Source organism: Danio rerio, chromosome 14 (genome assembly GCF_049306965.1).
Source record: "Danio rerio strain Tuebingen ecotype United States chromosome 14, GRCz12tu, whole genome shotgun sequence".
Classification (NCBI taxonomy): Eukaryota; Metazoa; Chordata; class Actinopteri; order Cypriniformes; family Danionidae; genus Danio; species Danio rerio.
In genome coordinates this window covers 51879837-51902994 of record NC_133189.1, presented here as the reverse complement: position 1 = coordinate 51902994, position 23158 = coordinate 51879837, and the positions used below count along the sequence as shown (strand labels likewise).

Below are 23158 nucleotides of genomic sequence, written 5' to 3'. Positions count from 1 at the left end.
TTATTATTATTAGTAGTAGTAGTAGTAGTAGTAGTAATGTTAATATTATTATTATTATTATTATTATTATTATTATTATTATTATTAATGTTGTTTATTCTGTTGATCTTTTAGTCTTTAAATAGTTATTTTTTTCAATAATAATATTACAAGTTTGTAATAATGATAAAAGTTTGCTTTGACAGTGTGTGTACTGTTTATATATACACACACAGGCATGCATATATTTGAGAATTTTAATATATGTGTGATACAAATTAGATATAAATATAACTATCAATATAACAAATAGTTTTCTATGTATTTGTGCATATATATCAAACGTGTGTGTGTGTGTGTGTAACATACTCAAAACAAACTATTATTTTGATTAATCATAGATTAATCATGATTATTTTTCCCAGCACTAGTTTTTATGGTAATTTCAGTAATATTATTAAATAATATGCAAAATGCTTCTATGATTTATTTACAATGCAGTTTGTGATGTAATATTTTTTTTCTTTTAGAAACAATGAGACAATTGTATTGTTTGCTGAAAATGTGATTTTAATTGGATTTGCGTTTTAAATTTAAATAAAAGTTGAAGAATCATTTAAATAACCCCCCCTTAGATCTGCAAATTTAATTTAATTTAATTTAATTTAATTTAATTTATTTTAATTTAGTTTAATTTAATTTAATTTAATTTAATTTAATTTAATTTAATATTTTATTTTATTTTATTTTATTTTATTTTATTTTATTTTATTTTAATATCATTATTAATATTTAAACAAAATTCTGCACACAGATAGCTAAAAATATCTGAAGATTCTGTCTGGCCCTGCCCTTTACATTTGTGCAAAGTGGTAATTTTTTACACATTATGTCATTCGAGTGGGTCATTTCAGTGTCATGACGCCATAGATTTTTTTGTTTGCCTGCTCAGGCAAATGAAATGTGTTTGAATCCGGGAGGGAGGAGGTGTGTGCAGGGTTGAGTCTGTTTTTTTCTGGCACGGGCACAGAGATAAGCGGTGACCCCATTAGCTTTCCCTCAACTCGGCCTGCTTCAATCATCATGAGTAATTCAGCTTATAGTATGAAGCTTTGTCCTGCCAATCTCCTGTCAAAGCCAAAGGTTTAATTCATATTAGCCCCACCCCTCCACACAGATTAAACTCCGCCCAACATTTAGACCAATCAGATAAAAAAACAGATGTTTGAGTGACAGTCAGAGCACGTGTTGGATAATGCCAGGAAGGCGGGGTCTTCTATGATCTTATTATAGCCATGATTTCATTGCTGTCATTCGGTTGCGTAATAATTGATGTACAATTGATTCCAGGAAGTTAATCTATTCACAGAGACACAAAAGTCTGCAGAGCATCACAGCAGAATGAGTGAGCTACTGCTTTTTCCAAACACACAGTAAGTAATATCAGATTATGGGGTAGAAGTTTGGTATAAATATTATAAAACCAAGGGACATGCATATATATATATATATATACAGATACAGTTGAAGTCAGAATTATTAGCCCCCTTTTGATTTTTTTTTTTTTTAATATTTCCCAAATGATGTTTAACAGAGCAAGGAAATTTTCACAGTATGTCTGATAATATTTTTTCTTTTGGAGAAAGTCTTATTTGTTTTATTTCAGCTAGAATAAAAGCAGTGTTACATTTTTAAAAAAAATATATTTTGGGACAAAATTATTAGCCCCTTTAAGCTATTTTTTTTTTTCGATATTCTACAGAACAAACCATCATTATACAATAACTTTCCTAATTACCCTAACCTGCCTAGTTCACCTTATTAACCTAGTTAAGTCTTTAAATGTCACTTTAAGCTGTATAGATGTGTCTTGAAAAATATCAAGTCAAATATTATTTACTGTCATCATGGCAAAGATAAAATAAATCAGTTATTAGAAATAGGTTTCTAAAACTATTATGCTTAGAAATGTGCTGAAACAATCTTCCCTCCATTAAACAGAAATTTGGAAAAAAATATACAGAGGCGCTATTAAGTCAGGGGGGCTAATAATTCTGACTTTAACTGTATACATGTATATATGTATGTGTGTGTGTGTACATATATGTATATATATATATATATATATATATATATATATATATATATATATATATATATATATATATGTATATATATATTTAACATAGATTGTACAAATACATAGATTGTACAAATTCAGTGGGGGAAATTCATTCATTCGTTTTCCTTAGCCTTAGTCTCTATTTTAGAGGTCACCACAGCGGAATGAACCATCAACTATTCCAGCATATGTTTTATGCAGTTGATGCCCTTCCAGCTGCAACCCAGTACTGGGAAACACCCTTACAGACTAATTTACTTATGCACTACAGTCACTTCAGTTCATCCAATTAGTGTGCTGAACCGTGAGAACATGCAAACTCCACACAGAAATTCCAACTAACCCAGCCGGGACTCAAACCAGTGACCTTCTTGCTGTGAGGCGAAAGTGCTAACCCCTATATTATAGATTAGTGAGACACGTGCCACCTGGGGAAATATATATATATATTTTTTTTTCACAAAATTAATGCATTCAGAGAATATTTGCACACTACAAACACAAGTGTCCTTTCAATAAACTATTCTGCAATAACATTTGCATTCTCACACACACACACACACACACACAAATGCAAATTCTGTCAAAAGCCCTGCGTTCGGTCACAAAAGTTTTGTGTTTTCCTGAGATACTCTGAATTCTGTTAAGAAACTTGTTTTCTCTTCCAAAAGCATTGTATTTCCCTGACTTTTCTTTCATTTTGTCACAAAACAATTGCATTCTTTCATGCTGCGTTCACACCAGATGCAGAAAAATCATCAAGTGCGAGTAATTTACATGTTAAGTCAATGCAGAGACGCAAATAGACACCGTGCATCACAATACACACGAATGAGGCGGCGCGAATGACTCCACTTGAAAAATCTGAACTTCAGCATTTTTTAACCATGAACAGTTAAAAAGTGGCATTTTTTTAAACATTTTTAATAGTTTAAAGTACTGTGTTAGGGTTGTATATTACACTGCAAAAATCGTGTAATAAACTGCCTGTACATTTTCTGTTATTTTAAATCTCTATTCATTATTTCTTATCTATTATATTATTTTAATCCACGAAAATGTCAATAAAAGTCACTTTAAACTGAATTTCCAACATCAAAAGTCAGCAGCGCCGAGATCAACATCATAAAATACAATTCACAACCGTATTAAAACAGAAACATTTGTGAATCACAAAATAAAGAAACTGTTAATTAACAGATATACTTTTTACAGTCTAGATATTTGAGTGACAAGAAGGCGGGATCTCTTATGATCTTATTATATAGCCATGATTTAATTCCTCTAGTTCAGTTGTATAATTGATGTCAAATTGATTCCGGGAAGTTAATCTATTCAGCGAGCTTCAAAAGTCTTCAGAGCGTCACTGCAGAATGAATGAGCTGTTGCTCTCGACGGCTGCTGGAATGTGACTTTAAGATATCCTGAAATGAATAACAGTTCAGGGCAATTATACTTCTTTCTCGGTACGCTGAATCAAGAAATAACCACTGCATACTTATTTCTTAAATAAGAACTGCAAGGTCAAAGGAAGAAAGACGTGAGGAAAATGTATGAGAGAAAAAAAAACAATTTAAAAGGTGACAGAGACACCATTCCTGTACACAGGCTATGAGTAATACACTGTAAGTGCATAATTGAAGGTGTTTATGTTCAGGTTATGAAAGTGCTGTATCTGGCACAGGAATGGGAAGAGGCTTGCGGCAAGTTTGCTCTTGGATAGATTTCGACAAATGGCTCTAAAATCCTTCGAAAACGGAAAGCTTGTCATTGTCTGCCTTATAGTAATCGCTAGAATTTCCTCACCAATTATTCGTCAGATATAAATAATCACTGTGTATCCATATGATCCCGTTGATCTATATATACTGGAACCAATTACTGGTATATTTGCTGCATTACTTTACAACCAAATGTTGTCTATAGACACAATATGTTTCCATATACTCACTATAATTCCTTTCAAATGCAAAGCAGCAGTTTGGTACAGTTGAAGACACATTTTGTTAAAGGCAAAGTTATTATTTTACTTTAAGTGCAGTTTAAAATCTTAACTAGCTTGTTAACACTTAAATAAAGATTTTTTTTTTGCTGCTTCTTCATACTAAATTAACATTAACCCCTTAACTGTCACCAACTTTTTGAACATAGACATGAAAAACCTACGTTTAACTTAAACGAATGTCAATCTTTATTGCTTTGGTGCAAAGATTTAAACCTGGTCAGATTTTAACGACATTAGATGTCAGATTGAAACGAAAACTTTAAATAAAACTTCTCAGTCTTTGGCCGCAGTAGCAAACATGACCACCAGATGACATTCAATTAACATTAATGACCACACAAGGTCACCCCCTATGTTTTGAGGAATATTACCTGTATTTTTTGACAAAATTTGTAAAGTAAACATACAATTCTAAAGTAGTATTAGAAGTTTGGTGGTATTTAATTTGAATTTAGCCTCTAAAAAACATCTAAACAAAATTTTACATGTGGATTGCTGTAGCAAAGTATGCTTTACAACTCTGATAAGTATCCTTGTTGCATATTAATAACTGTTGCTCAGTAATATCTATCAAAAATCCCTCACCATATATAGAAAATCAAACATTTCAGCCTTTAAATTATATACAGTTAAATATCATTGCTTTAGATTTAGACTACAATATTACGGTTTAAAAATGTAACCTTAAAAGGTCCTACAGGTTCACTGTAAAAAATAAATCCGTAAAATTTACGGTAAAAAAAAAAACGCCAGCTGTGGTTGCTAGTACTTTACCGTTAAAAACACGGTAAAAACCATAAAAGTGATTTTTCATTTTTATGGTAAATTACCGTATTTTATTAATTTATCGAGGTAATATGTCTGTATTTTGAATGATTAACATCTACACATCTTTTGTTACACAGTTAGACAAGTTAGCACACCCACATGCAGGTGGTGATGAGGAAGTTACATGATGAGCCAATGCTCATCACAATCAACTTTTCCCACAAGCAGAAAAGAGTATCAGCATATAGAAGGTGCTCAGTGTCATTCACAAAGCTACTAAACACCAGTATGGTAACACGCATAAAATTAAAGTCATGAAGTAAACATTGTTTATCAACATCAGATGTAATTTAAATCTCTAATTTACATAACTGATGAGGAAACAACTAAAAAGATCCTTATTAATGTCAACCAAATGCATAAAAAGTGATGTTCCATACAGGGAATTCTGGGAAAGTCAATTTACGGTTATTCGGCGTATATATTAAGGAAATATACCGTTAACCAGGTTACGGAATTGCACTGTAGCATTTTTACAGTTTTTTACCGTTGAAATCACAGCCATTTTTTACAGTGTTGTAGGGTGACATCAAATGTGTTTTAATCTATTACTCTTCCAACATAACATAACCCAATATAAAATTGTGGTAAAATATGCATTCAAAAGTCTCAGACCATTCCAAAAATATAGCTTCATTGTTTACCTTCAATTCACTAATATTTGTAAAAACAGTTAAGTTCACCTAATCGATTTGTGTTGGGACAACAGGAAGGAAATGTGTGGCACCCAGCATACAGTGTAGGCAAGTCAATAAATAGTAGTGGCTTGTACGGTATCCAATCAAAAGATTATAATATATATATTGGCCACTTTATTAGGTACACCTTACTGATATCGGGTTGGACCTCATTTTGCATTCAGAACTGCCTTAATCCTTCATGGCATGAATTCAACAAGGTACTGGAAATATTCCTTAGAGATTTTGATCCATATTGACATGATAGCATCACGCAGTTGCTGCAGATTTGTCGGCTGCACATGCATAATGCAAATCTACTGTTCTACCACATCCCAAAGTTGCTCTATTGGATTAAGGTCTGGTGACTGGAAGCCAATTGAGTACAGTGAACTCATTATAATGTTTAAGAATCCAGTCTGAGATGATTCACGCTTTATGACATGGCGTGTTATCCTGCTGGAAGTAGTTATCAGAAAATGGGTACACCGTGGTCATAAAGGGATGGACATGGTCAGCAACAATACTCAGGTAGGCTGTGGTGTAGACACGATGCTCAATTGGTATTATTAGGCCCAAATAGTGTCAAGATAATATCCCCCACACCATTACACCACCACCAATATCAACCTGAGCCATTGAAACAAGGCAGGATAAATACATGGATCATGTTGTTGACTTTGTTGTTGTTTTCTTTTGAGTCTTCTGCTGCTGTAACCCATCCACCACCTTGTTTGTAACGAGTGGTTATTTGAGTTACTGTTACAGCTTGAACCAGTCTGGCCGTTCTCCTCTGGCCTCTGGCATTTGTGCCCACAGAACTGCCGCTCACTGGATATTTTCCTACCATTTTCTGTAAACCCTAGAGATGGTTGCGCTTGAAAATCCCTGTAGATCAGCAGTTTCTGAAATACTAGGACCAGCCCGTCTGGCACCAACAACCATTTCACATTCAAAGTCACCTAAATCCCCTTTCTTCCCCATTCTGATGCTCAGTTTGAACTGCAGCAGATCGTCTTGATCATGTCTACATGCCTAAATGCATTGAGTTGCTGCCATGTGATGGACAATTAGAAATTTGCATTAACGAGCAGATAGACAGGTGTACCTAATAAAGTGGCTGGGGAGTGTCTATTAGGGCACATTGTCAAAATAGTAATATAATAATATATGCTATATCCATATAGCAGGGAAGTACAATGAATTCATTTTATGTGCTAAGCGTTTATGTTCTGTGCAGTACAGAGGTTGTTTATCCAAATCTGATCAATCAGATGGCACCGTTACTATCTCCATTCCCGCCTCTCCATTAAGTGCTGTTAGCTTAACCTAGAGCTGAAAATAAATACAAATGCTGGAAGACAGGAAAGAGGAAAATGACTACAGCCAATCAGAATCAAAGTCTAAATGTATAAAGTAGTTAAACGTCTAAATGTATAACTTGTGATTTTTTTTAGTATGATCATAACATATATTTTATTTGCTGATAAAATAGTCTTTTGCAAGTTATATTGTAAAAAAAAAAAAAACATGTAAATATTTAGAAAACAAAAATAGGCTACAGCTAATCATTTTGCTTTCAAATATATGTGATATCAATATTTCAATATTACATACACAATATAAAAAAAAATATATATATATATATATATATATATATATATATATATATTTATATATATATATATATATATATATATATATATATATATATATATATATATATATATATATATATATATATATATATATATATATATATATATATATTTTTATATATATATATATATATATATATATATATATATATATATATATATATATATATATATATATATATATACACACATTTATTTATTAATTTTATTTTCAGCTAGTCCCTTTATTAATCAAGGGTCGCCACAGCAGAATGAACTGCCAACTTGCAGCGTATGTTTTACACAGCGGATGCGCTTCAAGCTGCATTCCATCACTGGGAAACACCCATACACACACACACACACCAGCCAATTTAGCTTGCCCAATTCACCTATAGTGCATGCTTTTGGACAGTGGGGGAAGCTGGAGCACCCAGAGGAAACCCACACCAACATGGAGAGAACATGCAAACTCCAAACAAAAATGCCTGATAAATGTTAGATTATTATTATTATTATTATTATTATTATTATTATTATTATTATTATTATTATTATTATTATTATTATTATTATTATTATTAAATGTTGCATTCTCTCACAAAATAATTGTATTCACCCAAAAACCTTTTACACTTCCACAACCACAACTACTTTAACGAAGCTATTGCATTCTCCTGAAAAATATATATAATTTGCATTCTTTAGCAAAAGTAATGCATTCTCTTTCAAAGGTTCTGCTTTTCCCTCCAAAAACCCTCTGTTCTGTCACAAAATATCAGCAGTCTTGCACAGTTATTACATTTTCCCAAGAATATGCATTATTTTGCACAAAAAAAGCTTTATTTTAAAGAAACAATTGCATTCCCTTAAGAAACTTTGTATTGTAAATGATTTGTATTCAAGAGTATTGTTCGCTCACAAAAGTTTAGCATTTTATTAGAAACAGTGTGTTTATTCTCAAAACATTTTGAAATCTTTTACAAAACTACCATTTTCCTATGAAACCTTTCATTCTCTCACAAATGTTTTCTTAGGAAAAGCGCCAGGTCTTACTGCAGCCCTAAATATTTCACATCAACTTTAGTTACATAAAAATAGCAAATGGAAATAATTGTGTAATCTTTTAAATCAGGATGACTTGAGTAAAATATGACCAACTTTAGCTCCTGGTTTAATATTTTGTTCCACTTTTGCGTTTATTTTTCATCCAGTGGTACAGTTATACATCTTCCTTAGTAGCAAAATGACAGCTAACATTAACATTTCCCATTTGTCTCTTTAACGGTGGAATATGGCATCCTTTATCCTTTAGAAATAGACTCGCTGAGAGACTGCTGTACCCCAGCTGCTCTGAATGGATGAATCCTTTAACTCAGTCCGACAAATTATTCCGCCACGTACATTTTCTAGTAATATTGAGACTTTGCTGAGGCACTGTGACATAAGAAAGGTATAAAATATCCTTAAGAAAAGAGTTAAGAAAAGTTTAGTAAAGACAGTTTAAAAAATGTTTAACCCAGAATCAGATGTGCAATATCCAGTGTGTGATGTCTGACTATACTGAATGTTTTGTAAGTATTGTTATTTTTTCTCTCTTTCTCTCTCTTGTTCCGGCAGGATGGGATCTCAGAGAGTTTACGGATGAAAGGTATGTACATTTTCTGTTTTTCTGTCCTTCCCTTTTTAACCTTTAAAAGGAGCTTTGTTAAAGTTGTTTTTTGCACTGGCTCAAATAAAATAATGCATTATCAATTTTAATCTCACATTAGTGAGTTTGTATTTATTTAGATTAGCAATTTTGAGAAAAAAAAAACATTGGATTTGTGACATGAATTAAAAATTGTAAGATATAAAAGTAAAAAGTTAATATTAATGTAATTAATATTAATGTGTTAAAATTAATTAATGTCCGGCAGTGTCATGTTCACATCTTATAATATGCATTTATAATTTGAGTTTGTTTTACAATTCTTACAATTGTAAATTAAAAATATGAAACTTTGTGTCATAATCTGAGTTTATATTACACAAGTCTAAATTTGGATTGCTATTCTGAATTTAAATCCCACAATTCTGAGTTCATATCTTGGGGTTTTCACAGTTTCTGCTATTTTAAAAATTAATCTCTCATTCTCACTTTACTTTCACAATTCTGAGTTTGTACAGTATGTCACAGTTCTCACTTTTTGATATTGTAAATGTATCTCTCACAAATAATAGTTTTTGCCATTTTGCTCTTTTTTTTTGCAGTTATCACATTAAGAACTATTTCACTCACAATTATCACTTTTTAGCAACTTATATTGCAATTCTATGTTACTCTCACAAACTAAACAATTTCACAAGCTCACACTTTTACTTGCAATTCTAAATTCATATTGTGCAATTCTCTCTGTTTTTGCTATTCCATCTCACAATTCACTTTTTTAGCAATTCCGAGTTTATTATTCCGAGTTATTATTATATATTTTTTAATTTATCATTTATTTTGAATGCATCATTTGTTTTTTATAGTTTAAATATACAATTAAGTGGTATAATTATTTTATTTTATTGTGTATTGTATTATATTTAATTTTATTCAAATGTGTATATTTTACTGAATGCAATATTTTTCTTTTTAATTTATCATTTCATTTTGAATGTATAATTTATTTTATATAATTTATTTATGTAATCATTTTGTATAATTATTTTTATTTTCAAATATATTATATTATTTATTTTATTATATTTTTATTTTGTTTTATATTTTGTATTTTATTATATATATTTTTATTTTATTAAATTTATTAAATTTATTATTAAAATTATTTTAAAATATTTTATTCAAAATATATATTATTTATTTTATTTTATTTTTTATTTATTATTTAATTTTAAATATATATTTTATGTATATATAATATATTTTAATTTTTTTATAAAAAAAAAACGTGTTTAAATGCTTAAGACAAAAATGTATTTGGAAAAAAAATGAAGGAAATCTTTGGCATAAGTGTACATGAAAACAATTTAGTACATTTATTTTTTTATTTTTATTGGCAATGGACTGTATATATGCTATATGTGTTGTTATTATATTATACTGGCCTTTTGTGCAGATTTGAGAGGACTGTGGACATTTTGAACTATAGAGTTTATTTATGAATCCAGTCACACTTTATTTTAACATACAGTACAATTCACATTAACAAACCATTTACTAATTTAAGCCCAACAAACTAACAATTACCTGCTAATGAACAGTTGTAAGGTAGTAATTGGCTTTAGGTATTGGGTAGAATTGGGTAGGAGATATATAAATATAAATATAAAATCATACTTTATATAAGTGCTAATACACAGTTAACATCATAATAATAGGCAGGTAATAAACCAGTAAAAATGGTGTGAATTGTTACTAAAACTAAAGTTTTACCATTGATCCATGCCAAGTTCCTTACTGAATAATCTTTGTCTCTATTAAATACAATGCAATCTAGTGTATTTTTATCTTCTCAGACAGCCATCAGTATATGACAGCAGTGTTTGGACTAAAAGCATGTTTGTTTTGCACACAGCAGTATTGTGTGCTCAAGCAGGCAGTATAAAACCACATTAATTATCATGCTAGCAAACAGTCTGCAGTTCGAGCTGTAAATCATGCGTTGGCCATTGCCCAGCAGTCATCAGTAATTAAGACGGCACAAGAGTTAGTCAGAGGATGCCAAGATCCTACAGAGATGTGAAAAGAGATGTCATTTCTCTCCTCCGTCTCAGTGTGAGGTGACGTCCAGCATAAATCTGATCTCAGGTCAGCTCAAAAGGGCTTGTGCTAGGGTAATATACCGGTAATATAATCAGACTTTAATAGAGAAGAGGACTGTATTACTGCCGAAGGTCAACGCTGAGTTGGCATTGTAATAAAAGACAGGGTCTTCAGCTATTCTGTCTTTGTCTTTTGTGTTTGAGGCTATGTGAAATCAACACAGACATCAGATTGACTTTCTTAATGCACATTTTTGCATTATCGTTGATAGTTTTACATTAAGTTTCCTTTTCTTCTAAAATAACTGAGCGGTTATTCTCAGGCTTTTGATAATGCACAGATTAAAAGATGATCAGTCATTGTTTTAGTTGTCAATTGACACTGCATGCCTCAAATCTGTTCGTATAACTGAAGTAAACTGGCAAATTGAATTGATTATAATTTAAAACACAGTGCTATAATTTGTTGCATTTTATTTTATTTTGCATTTATTTTAGTTATTTATTTATGTATTTATTTTATTTATTGTTTGTTTATATGAATTTATTTATGTATTTATTATAATTTATTTCATTATTTCATTATTTTTATTTCAATGTATTTTTTTTATTTATGCATTTATTTTATGTAATTATTTTTATTAAATTTTTTATTAGGTATTTATTTTATTTGTTTTTTATTTATATTAATAATATATTTATACATTTATTAAGTTTTATTTTATTTCATTTAATTTTTATTTCAGCATATTTATTTATTTATTTATTTATTTATTCATGCATTTATTTTGTTTTTATTATGTATTTATTTATGCACATATTTATTTTATTTTATTTTCCATGTATTTAATTACTTATTTATGTGTTTATTTTATTCTATTAAGTATATATTAATGCATTTATTTATGAGTTTGTGTTATTTATAATTTTCCTAAATGTATTTATTTATTTATTTATTTATTTATTTATTTATTTATTAATGATTTTATTTTATTATGTATATATTTATTTATGCAGTTTTTAGGTCTTTATTTTATGTATTTTTATTTATATTTATTTTTGCATTCATTTTTTTTAAATTTCTTATTTTATTTATTTATTTATTTATTTATTTATTTATTTATTTATTTATTCATTTATTCATGGATTTATTGTATTATGTATTTATTTAAACATTTGTTTATGTATTTTTTATTTTAATGTATTTAATAATTAATCTATTTAAGCATTTATATTGTTATTTTTTTATTTATGCATTTATTTTATTTGAGTTTTTGTTTTGTTTTACTTTTATTTTTATTTATTTATTTTTTATTTATGCATTTATTTGGATATTTTTTTTCATTTTGTTTTTATTTTGATTTATTTATTTATGCCTTTATTTTATTATGTATTCATGGATTTATTTTTATTTTTTTTTATTTAGATATTTATGAGCTGTCTTAGTTGCTGTCTGTAACAGAAGCACTTAATGTTATTGCCTTAAAATATATATACAAAATACAGATATATGCATTTTTTTTTAAGTTTTAATTTTCATCTATGATAAATGAACATTTTAAACAGGCATAGAAGGAAATTTGTACTTTATATATTTCTATGCATTATAATATTTCCTTCTCACTTTATTGTATACTTATTTATATTGTTACCATTTATTTATTTATTTGAATATTTTTACCATGTATTTTATTTTTAGATATTTATTTTAAGTTGTGTCCTTTTTTAAAAACATTTTCTCATGAATCTTGGTTTATTTTATTTATATATTTATATATTTGTTTATTTATTTTTGGCAGTGCAGCTTATTTTCTGCAAAATTCAGTACACTAAACAAAGGTAATTGCAGTGCTCTTTGAAACTTTAGCATTTTCAAACCTTAAGCAAATGCATGAGGTAGTCTTCTGTTTTTCATATTACCTGAATAAGAAAACGCTTGAAGGGCTCCACTCCACTTAAGATGCAGTCTGGAAGATTATACATTTGAAGGGCTGTTCCAATTATTTATTAATCTTTTTAATTATTCAGTCTAATTACTCCACATTTAAGTGGATTAAATTCTGACTTAGGTGTATTACCTTAATGGAGGTTTTGGAAGATTCCTCCTGCGTCCGCCTGGAAAGGCTCTTGATGAAGCTGATTCATTTCTTTTGATGAAGCTCATCCATTTAAACATTATTTCACTTTTTGAAGTACAGCGCATTAAGCTAGCCAATGCATTCAGTACAGTCAATGCAAAGCGCTTAATCTGTGACACTGAAAATGTTGGCTGATTTGTGAACTGGATGTGCAGACAGCAGTACATGAAATGTAGCAGGAAAGAGTGTGAAGCCAGCTGAAACTGGCTGTCAGAGTTTTGGAAAAGAGAAAAGCTAAGACAGCATGCAGAAGCGGATAGCAGAATGCCCTGTAATTGGAGTCTTAAATGAAGTGGCTGGCATATTCACAGTTGCACTACACAAGTCGAACACAAAACATCTCACAAACTGAGGGCCAAATCACATGTTTCTTTTTTTTTGGACTGAAGAATAGCTTTTTGTGTAATAGTATGAAAATTGGAAGTAATGTATTCGGACCACCAGCCACTCAAGACTATTACTCATAGCATGCAGGCAAGCTCTGTATTTCTACACAAAAGCTTTCAAAGACAAAGACCTTATATTTTTTTGGAATACGAACATGACAGGCTTTGCTAGTAGAGCTCTTAGCATGCTCATATTTAGTTTAAGTCAAAATTATGAGCTCTCCTGTGACTTTTTTTATTTATATATTTTTTTATTTTCCAAATGATATTTAATAGAGAAAAGGATTTCTCACAGTTTTTCCTATAATATGTTTTCTTCTAAACTTTTCTTATTTGTCTTATTTGGGCTAGAATAAAAGCAGTTTAACATTTTAAAGTCAATATTATTAGCAATACAGATGTACATTTATTGTTAAACAATGACCTGCTTAATTAACCTAATTAATTTTGTTGATCAATAAATGATAATTTCTCGCAAACCGGTTGTTAAATACATTGCACACCCCTCTCCCCGGCATCCTTTCTAGCACTTCAGGTAGCCTATGTCGCGCGCAACTCACCCTCACGTCCTTCAGGTACGTCTCGCACGCACACGCCCCTACTTAGATACGTCGCTCACTCCACCCCTGACACCCCTCAACAGGCCTGACACAGACACACACACACACACACAAACATACACACAACGAGCTGCAGACATTTTGGCCCCAATGGCCTTCCATACTGGAGCGACTCCCCTCAGATTCAACACGCATAATCGCGTTCATCAAATTTGCTTAAACTAAACGTTCTAAAGTATTACTGTATTTCACAAGGATTCTGACACAACAACGTGAAGCATACACTTTCGTTGCGTTTAATGAGGAAACACGCTAAACTTGGAGGTCTCATGCTGAAAGGCAGAGTAATGCCGTCTTTGACAGCTCGCTATTTCGCCAGAGACTTTCTGAGTACAAGTACATAAGACACCAATACTCCGATTTTAAAATGATTAAGATTATACTCTTATTAAAAGTCTACCGTGTAGCCTAAGGGAGGATGCGAAGGATTTTCTTTCTGTTCGCCATGCGGTATCAACTTACAACAGAAAGTTAAAAATGAAACACTCGAAATTGCATGAAACTCTGGATAACCTGTGATGCAACTAATTGTTTTATACTGGAACTTGCCTTCAAAAAGTGCTTCCTTGGTCTTATCCACATTTATTGCATGTTGAACACACTTCCACCACAACAGGAAAAAAAAATAAATAAATTGCAACTAATTGCGTTAATTTTTTTTACCGCCTTAATTATTTAAAATTAATCGCATGCGTTAACGCATTAATTCTGACAGCGCTAATATATATATATATATATATATATATATATATATATATATATATATATATATATATATATATATATTTATATACATGGCCGCTGCAGAAATTCTGCGGGTCGAGTGGGTTGGGTAATAAAAAATACATTATGGTAAATTGTGGATAGGTCACGGGTGGATATAGCAGGACATGGCAGTGTACTCAGAACGATGTCAGATTGACGTTGTACCCTTATATTATGGGGATGTTGCATTTTGTTTTGAAATGAAAATTGGGTTGACATCAGAACCCAATTTTCATTCCCAATGTCCAACATTCAACCAAATGTCAGCGTCTTATGATGTTACAGCTTGACGTTGTGGGGACGTTGCCACTATGAGGTCTATCAGATGTTGGATTTTGGTTGCCATACCTGATGAGTAAATGTCAGTATTTGGCGTCAATATGACGTTGGTTTGAGATGTTGGCTTGATGTTGGATTTTGGTCACTTTCTAACACAAGCTAAAATCAACCAAATATCAACGTCATTTGACGTCATTATGGGAGATCAAAAAAACGTTGTCCTTAGACACTGACTAAACATTGAATTTTGGTCACATGACATCACAACCTAAATCTAACCTTAATTTAACGTCTTATGACGTTGTACGTCTGCTGGGCAATAACTCAATGCACTACAGAATGTTACGTTTACACACACACACGCACAAATGACATATAAGTGCATCAGCTTTTAACAGCGTAATACTCACTACTCTTGAGTACTTTTTAAAGGTCTACTTTATACTGACACTTTGAGTAGTATTTAGATAATTTTACACTAGTGCACTACATGCACTACATTTTTACTCAAGTAATAGTACTTTAACTTAAGTATGATTTTTCAGTACTCTTTCCACCACTGCGTAAACATTAGAAATAAAGAAAACAAAACAACCTAATGTAATGGCTCACCTTCTACCCTAACTACCCAAAAGATAACACATGCAACAATGTGAATAGTATATTTTACCTACATTATGACAGAAAAACCAAAAATACAGCGGGTAGAGCTCGCCCCTAACCTAGTTCGTCTAAAAAAGTGATATTCAAAGCCCATGTGTGCACAATATATGACATTCTTACATGTTCCACTCTCCAACCTAAGATATGCTTAAAACTGACTTTGGACAAATAGAGAGTAGACAGCAAAACCAGACATATATCAAAATGTAACACACTGACTGAATGGACACACAACACAACACAGCAATTTAAAGTGTACCGGGCTTCGCAAGTAGCATCCTGTCATCACTTTTATGCCACGATGTCAGTGGCTGAATTGGAGACAGAATGATTATGTCACTGCAAACAGCTGAGCAGCATCAGCCAATAAGAAGCAACTGTAGAGATGAAAGCGGGAGAAGAGAGAGAGACTGGCAAAAGGAGAAAATAATCATGATCACAAAACAACACAGGGGTGTAACAAACCTAGTTAAGCCTTTAAATGACAATTTAAGCTGAATACTAGTGTCTTGAAAAATATCTACTAAAATATTATGTGCTGTCATCATGGCAAATAAACCAAATATTAGAAGATAGTTATTAAAACTATTATGTTTACAAAAATCTTTTCTCCATTAAACACACAGAAAATAATAAAAATACAGGGGGGCTAATAATTCAGGAGGGCTAATAATTCAGACTTCAACCGTATAGCGCAAAAGCGAGGTCTGTTCCCCGGATCTTTTTTGATATTGTCTCAAGTTTGTCATTACGATATGGATGTAATAATGCGTGCTCAGGGACTCCTCCTTGGCCTGCAGTTGATGAATTATTGTGATATGCTAAAGGCTTTGGCTCTAAATTGTATGTTAATCCTGAAAACTCTTCAGCTTCGCTGGGATTCGTTTCCACTTTTTGCAATGGAACATTGCATGTCTGGAGAGAATAGAGATTGCTGATAGACATATCGCTATCTTACTTGACATAATTATTTTTGGGCAATCATTCATCTGTCTACTGAACACCACATGTGTTCTTGTTCCTACAGTCACTAAATGTTATGAAGATAATGTGTGCCACTTTATATTAAGTGTCCTTAACTACTATGTACTTACATCAAAATATAAATACAATGTACTTAATGTTCATAATGTGTTGCTAAACACTCTATGAATTCTATGGATTACTATAGAGAGACAGCATTTGTTTTCAAAATGAGTTGGAAAGTGCACCTTCCAAGCTTCATGAAGGTATGTCTTTCGTGTATTCTTGGAGATTTCGCTGTTATTTCTGACCACAGTTTACATGTTGCGCGCATCTCACGTGGACAATTGTAATAACAAAGCCTCGAGGGCATGGCCGCATTAAAAATAATGAGCTCAGACTGAGAAACTAGACATAGTGTTGGTTTCATACAGATTACTTAAATAAACAATATGTGTTTTCAACATGCAGTCACTGCATTTAAAAGTAGACTCTTCAAGCTTTCTATAGATACATGTCTCATGTATGTGTGTTTTGTTTTCGCGTAGTTTCAATTAATTTAGTGACACATTTCTAAAAACAGTTTGCAGAGTTACAAAATGTAGAATGCGTACACTGTTTATTTTCCTTATTTTGCACAAGCACACACTTTTTTTTAATGTTGTGAGTGTACACAAAACATTTGACACCTAACAGATTTGATTGCTGTATACCAGTGGTGTACTCCAAAAAAAAAATGGTGCTATTACCCACCCAACCCAAATTTTAAAAGTGGGCAAAGAAACAACAAAAGTCAATGTTTCTTTGATTCATTAGCAATATATATTTATTTAACATAAGTTAACTGTAACTGTTGACTTCCACAGAAGGAAAAACAAATACTATGGAAGTCAATGTTTACAAGTTTCCAGCTTTAACAGAATAAAAAACGACAAACCGGTTTGGAACAAGGTTGAGTAAATGATGACACTTTTCCTATTTTTGGGTGAACTATCCATTTTAAAAGGAAAAATATTTCAACAAATTTGTTCGTTATAAAGTGGGATGCTAAAAGTCCTATCCTATTTAAGGATTTATGCTTAGCTACACTGTAAAACCCAATAAGTTAAGGTAACTCAAACCATTTGAGGAAACCAATTGCGACAAAAGATTTAAGTTTAAAAACTTATCCTAACAAGTACTGTGAAATTAATCCATTTGAGTAAATGAAGCAATTTGAGCACAGTAAACCCCAATAAATAAAGAGAACTCGAACCAACTGAGTACTGTAAAACCCAATAAGTTAAGGCAACTCGAACCGTTTGAGGAAACCATTTGCTACAAACCATTTGAGTTAAACTAATCTATAGGAGTACTGTGAACTTACTCCATTTATGTTGAAGTAACGAGGTATTTCTATAGCTCGTTACCTTCAACACTAAGTTTAAAACTCTTTTCAAATGAGTAGAATTAACTTTTAGTCAATTTTGAGTTAACTACACTCATTTCATTTGATAAAGGCCCCGTTTACACTAGTGCGTTTTAGTTTGAAAACGCATAAGTTTTGCTACGGTTACGCCATCCGTCCACACTACGCCGGAGTTCTCGAGCGCCGAAAACGGAGCTTTTTGAAAACGCTGGAAAGGCCGTTTTTATTCTAAAACGCTGCTGCTCCGTCTCAGTGTGGATGGGGAAAGACGGAGACATCTGAAAACGGAGGCGGGGCTGCAAACGTTCGCCTATCTGATTGGCGCTTTTCCTCAATATTAAGTAGCCCACACACAGATCAGTCTCGCATCCTCTTCTTGTAAGTTAAGACTTCGCGAGTTTGATCAAGGCTGCAGTCTCCCCCTTCTCAGTTGGATATGGAAAACATACCGAGGACACGCGTCAATCTTCAAAGGGAACAGTGTACTTTATAACTTCATTCACATCACCTTGGCTACATTGTTTCACTTTCTTAACAATAAAATGTAAACATGATTTAAGGAACTGCCTATTTTCTTTTTAATATTAGCAACTTAACAGACAGCAGAAATGTTGAGGCGCCGTGCTGCATATATGAGCGTCATCTTCACTGTGTGGATATTTATAACAAAACGGAGCCTATAACAACTGCCTCCTTTCAATTTCAGTGAAAATACGAAACGCACCCTCTCTTTTGCTGGATATCAGTTTTAATAATCGATAATTATAAAAGTATAACATACAATAAGTTTATACATTGTAGGAAATAAAGGCAAGCGATCAGTCAATGTACCTGGATTAATCATTAACTTATCTTTGCGCTTAACCAAACATGTTACCCGTGAACAAGTAACTTAATAGATTCCAATGACCAAAGTCAGGGAATTGGCCTATGTCGTTAGATAAAGACAACAACATGAATGAAATATCACGTTTAGCAAATATAGTGAGATTAGATCCAGCGGGAGATGCTTGATGAGCAGTCCGACAAGCAGAGCTCTCATCTGGGTAGAAATGCTGGAGCGCTTGCCCGAGAGTGTGTGTGTGGTCACGTGATGTGCGTTTTCAGCGTTTTGGTGTGGACGGAGAGCTGTTCAGAAACGCTGGGTAAAACGCGAGTGTGGACGCGGATCGTTTTCATTCTACAACGCCGTTTTAAAACTAAAACGCACTAGTGTAAACGGGGCCAAAGTTGACTGTAGAGTTAACAGTGTAAGCGTGCCCCCAGCAGACTCCGTGATTGGCTTTAAAGAAGACTGAGGTGATAATATACAGCTCATGAGGTAATCGCAGAACTTTTAGGGGGGCTGAATAGAAATATAGGAGGGCCAAAGTTATGCCTGTGCTGTATAATTGTACCTGAATGTTTCAGCAAGACACCATTCAGTTGACTTGTTGTCGTCTTCGAAAAACTTTCACAAATTTATTTCACAGCTGCTGTTGTCGTCAGGGGGCAGGGAAAGCACCAATTGCAATGAATTAACTTAAAATAAAAAACATTTGGTATACAGTTAAAGGGGATGCAAATACACTTAAATTAGAGAAGTTTAATAAGCAAAACAAGTGAGTATACTGAAGTTATACGCAATTATAGATCCCAAGAAATTGTAATACCCAAACAGCTTGTGTAAAAAAGTAGGCATATTTAGGAGTATACATGAGTATGATCACGACTACACCACTGGTGTATAACACTTATTTGTGTGACCAAAATCAACATAGAATTCTTAGTGTCTGTGGCACTGATAAAAAAAAAACAAGCATATGCTGGTCGAGGTACATTTTCAGATGTAAAAAGGTACAAATTTGTACCTTAAAGGTCCATATTAATACCTCAAGGGTACATAATACTACCTTAAAAGTACAAAAGTGTTTCTTTTAAAATGTTTAGGTACTGATATATACTATTGAGTTACCAATATAGACCCTTTAAGTACTAATGTGTACCTTTCGAAAAAGTACCAACTCAGTGATAGCTTGTGTACATTTCTGACTGTATCGTGACCAGCGCCCTTAGAGGATAAATGTAAACAAAATAATGCTTTATTTCGTGTGAAGAGGCTAAATCTTTCAAAATTCAATTACTATTGGTTTATTACCTGCCTATTATTAAATACTAACTGTTTATTGGCACTCTTAAAGTATGATCTTATTTTACATTATCCTACCTGATTCCTAAACCCAACTTCTATCTTGCTAACTATTACAGTTTTTCTCAGTCGCTTTGGTGCGTTTCTCACAACACCAGTGCATTTCTGCACAACAGTTAATGCATTTCTCAAAACAATTAGTACAAACTGCAAAACCTAGCTGATAACCTGCAAAAGCACGTCACATGCTCAAAATGGATAGTTCATTCATCAAAAGCAAGTATTCATGTCGATCAAAGTGTCAGTATCAGTATAAAAGTCCTGACACCATTGTTTATGAACAAGATAATCAAATGGCTTAGTCGTGTTTTCATTATGACAGTTTACTCTGGACATTTTTTCAATGCAAAAAAGATGTTGGTGACACTTCCTGAAAACGCTTAAGACAGCACTTTATACTATTTGCACAGCCAATTGAAAACTACAGCAAAGTTGGACATCACTGCATTAAGTGATGTATCTGAGTACAAGACACTGAATATGTATGTTTCACATTTTTACAACATTTGCTCATTGCAATTCTAATGTATGCACAGCATTGTGCAAAAGAATACAGTAAACACACCCTTATTTACAACAAACAGAAACTTCCTTTGGGTAAAGCTGTGCAAAACTGCAAACAATTTTGCAGAACATATTGGAACTGAACCTACAACACAGGTCTTTAAATCATTCATCAAATTGTTCAATTTAGAAGACATTTCCAGAAAAAAAAGATTACATTTTTTTTTTTAATAAAATTTGCTAGACATATTTTGACAACTAGTTCAACATTTTTGTTTGAATGACTCAAGTAATGAAATGAAGACTGTTAGTTTTATATGCAATCACTATTCAGCATTTACAAGTTTAGTTAGTTTTGACTGACATGACATAAGCAAATGATAATGTTATAAAACAGCAGAGAGTTGTATGAAAACAATTGATGAATGTCCAAAAGCATCTGCATTTTGTTGGAAGGAATGAGAAACTGCTACTAGGATGTGCAAAATTGACTAATTGTTTTGAGAAATGCATTACCTGTTGTGCAAATGTAAACAGTGTTGTGAGAAATGCACCTGAGAAAAACCGTAATAAGCAGTGAATTAGTTATTTATTGAGTTAACTGTCTTAGCTAATGATCTGTTAATAGTGTGAATTATACATTAACTTAAAGTTTGACAAAATAATAATAATAAAGTGTACAACAAAACCATAATATTCCTGTAAGAACAGACCACATCTGCAGAACTACCACTTCTCAAATTGGTCTTTGACCATTAAGACCTTTAATTTAATTCCAGGATGAGCTCTCAACCCAGTAGGAAAAGCTAATATTGAATTTCATGAATATGCATAAGCAGAAAAAGTCAATGAACCGGGGAGGGTGTCTAATTTCAACAACGGGATTTGCACATGGAAGGTAATGAATCTAAAAAGACTCATAAGGGAGTTGAGCGCTTCTGTTGTTGCTCTTAACAGATGTCGTCTCAGCAACATGGAGAGAACAGCCCGACACCTCTTGGCACACGCTGAGAGTGTTTTTAAAGACCCACTTTAGTAGTTCTTATAACCCATTTACAAGCTGTTAACATAATGCTAATACGTTATTTAATGATTGTCTGGTCTTCAGATAAAAACACAATGCCCAAGCAAATACAAAAAAAAGATGAAGTGGAACCGTCTTCTGCTGGTTCCACACATTTGATTTGTGTTGGGACAACATGAAGGAATTTAGTGAACTTATTCGTTTTTGCAAATTTAAGTGAACTCAGGAATTGTGTTGTTTCAGCTCAATTTAAGTAGTTTGAACAAACAGAAAATGTATTTTGTTTTGAGTGCAGTAAGCACCAAAAATATTTCTCAGCTCTAATTTTGGTGCGTCTGGCCTGGGGTCTTGCCAACGAAGTAAAGTGAACTGCAGTGGTGGAATACTATAGTAGTAACATTTAAAGTGGCTCAAAAATCATCAATGTTGTCCTAAAATTATTGAACAACATTAATTTTTGTCATGGGGCAATTTTCATAACCTTCCCACTTTCAAATGTTGATTACTCTATAAGAATACACAGCTAAGGCAAACTATTCGCCCTATTATACACCCGGTGCACTAAGGGTCAAGACATGTTTGGCGAGTTTTGTTGCTATTTTCAGACCAGCACAACCCTACTTTTAATGTTTTAATAATAATAATAATAATATTTTTTTACATTTATAAAGCACTTGTCAGGGCATTCAAAGCGCTTTACACATAGGGGGGATATCCTCATCCACCAATCCACCGTGGTTTAAATAACAAATTCATTTGTGCAACTTTGTGGACTCTGTGCTGCTCTACAAAGAAGGTGTGTTAAGGGGCATTGTTGGTGCGTTGCTATTTTGAGAAACTGAAATAGACTCATTGACCAACTAAACGCTTGTCACAGGATGTACAGCAATACATAAATATCTTTACATATGAAAAAACAAGGATTAAAATGATTCAAAAATAATTATTTTGTTCGTAAAAACACTGCAACCATGCCTTCTTCATCTCGGGGGGCTTTTTTCAGTTTTTCCACCTACAAAATCCCCCATGTAAATAGCAAATGTGCTATTGGTGCGACACAACTGACTTTTAGGAGCAATGAGAGATGAGACTCTGATTAATACATATTATGCTCAAAACACACCCAAAACTCATTAAAAGAATAAGCACAACCCTGTTAGACCATGCGCTGGAGCGCAGACCATATTTTTCTATCCATAAAATAGCAAAAGTGGATTTA

The 23158-nt window shown here is 32.3% G+C and overlaps 1 protein-coding gene across 4 annotated transcripts in view; it reads left to right on the top strand.

Moving 5' to 3' along the window:
* The window catches only part of fstl5 (follistatin-like 5), a 389212-nt gene that overhangs the window by 133698 nt on the left and 232356 nt on the right, over positions 1 to 23158 (top strand). For all 4 annotated transcript variants that reach the window (XM_073921519.1, XM_073921520.1, XM_073921521.1 and 1 more), the window contains one exon: positions 8869 to 8899. In XM_073921519.1, coding sequence (XP_073777620.1) covers positions 8869 to 8899 — 31 coding nt within the window. The remainder of the gene's footprint in view (positions 1 to 8868; positions 8900 to 23158) is intronic.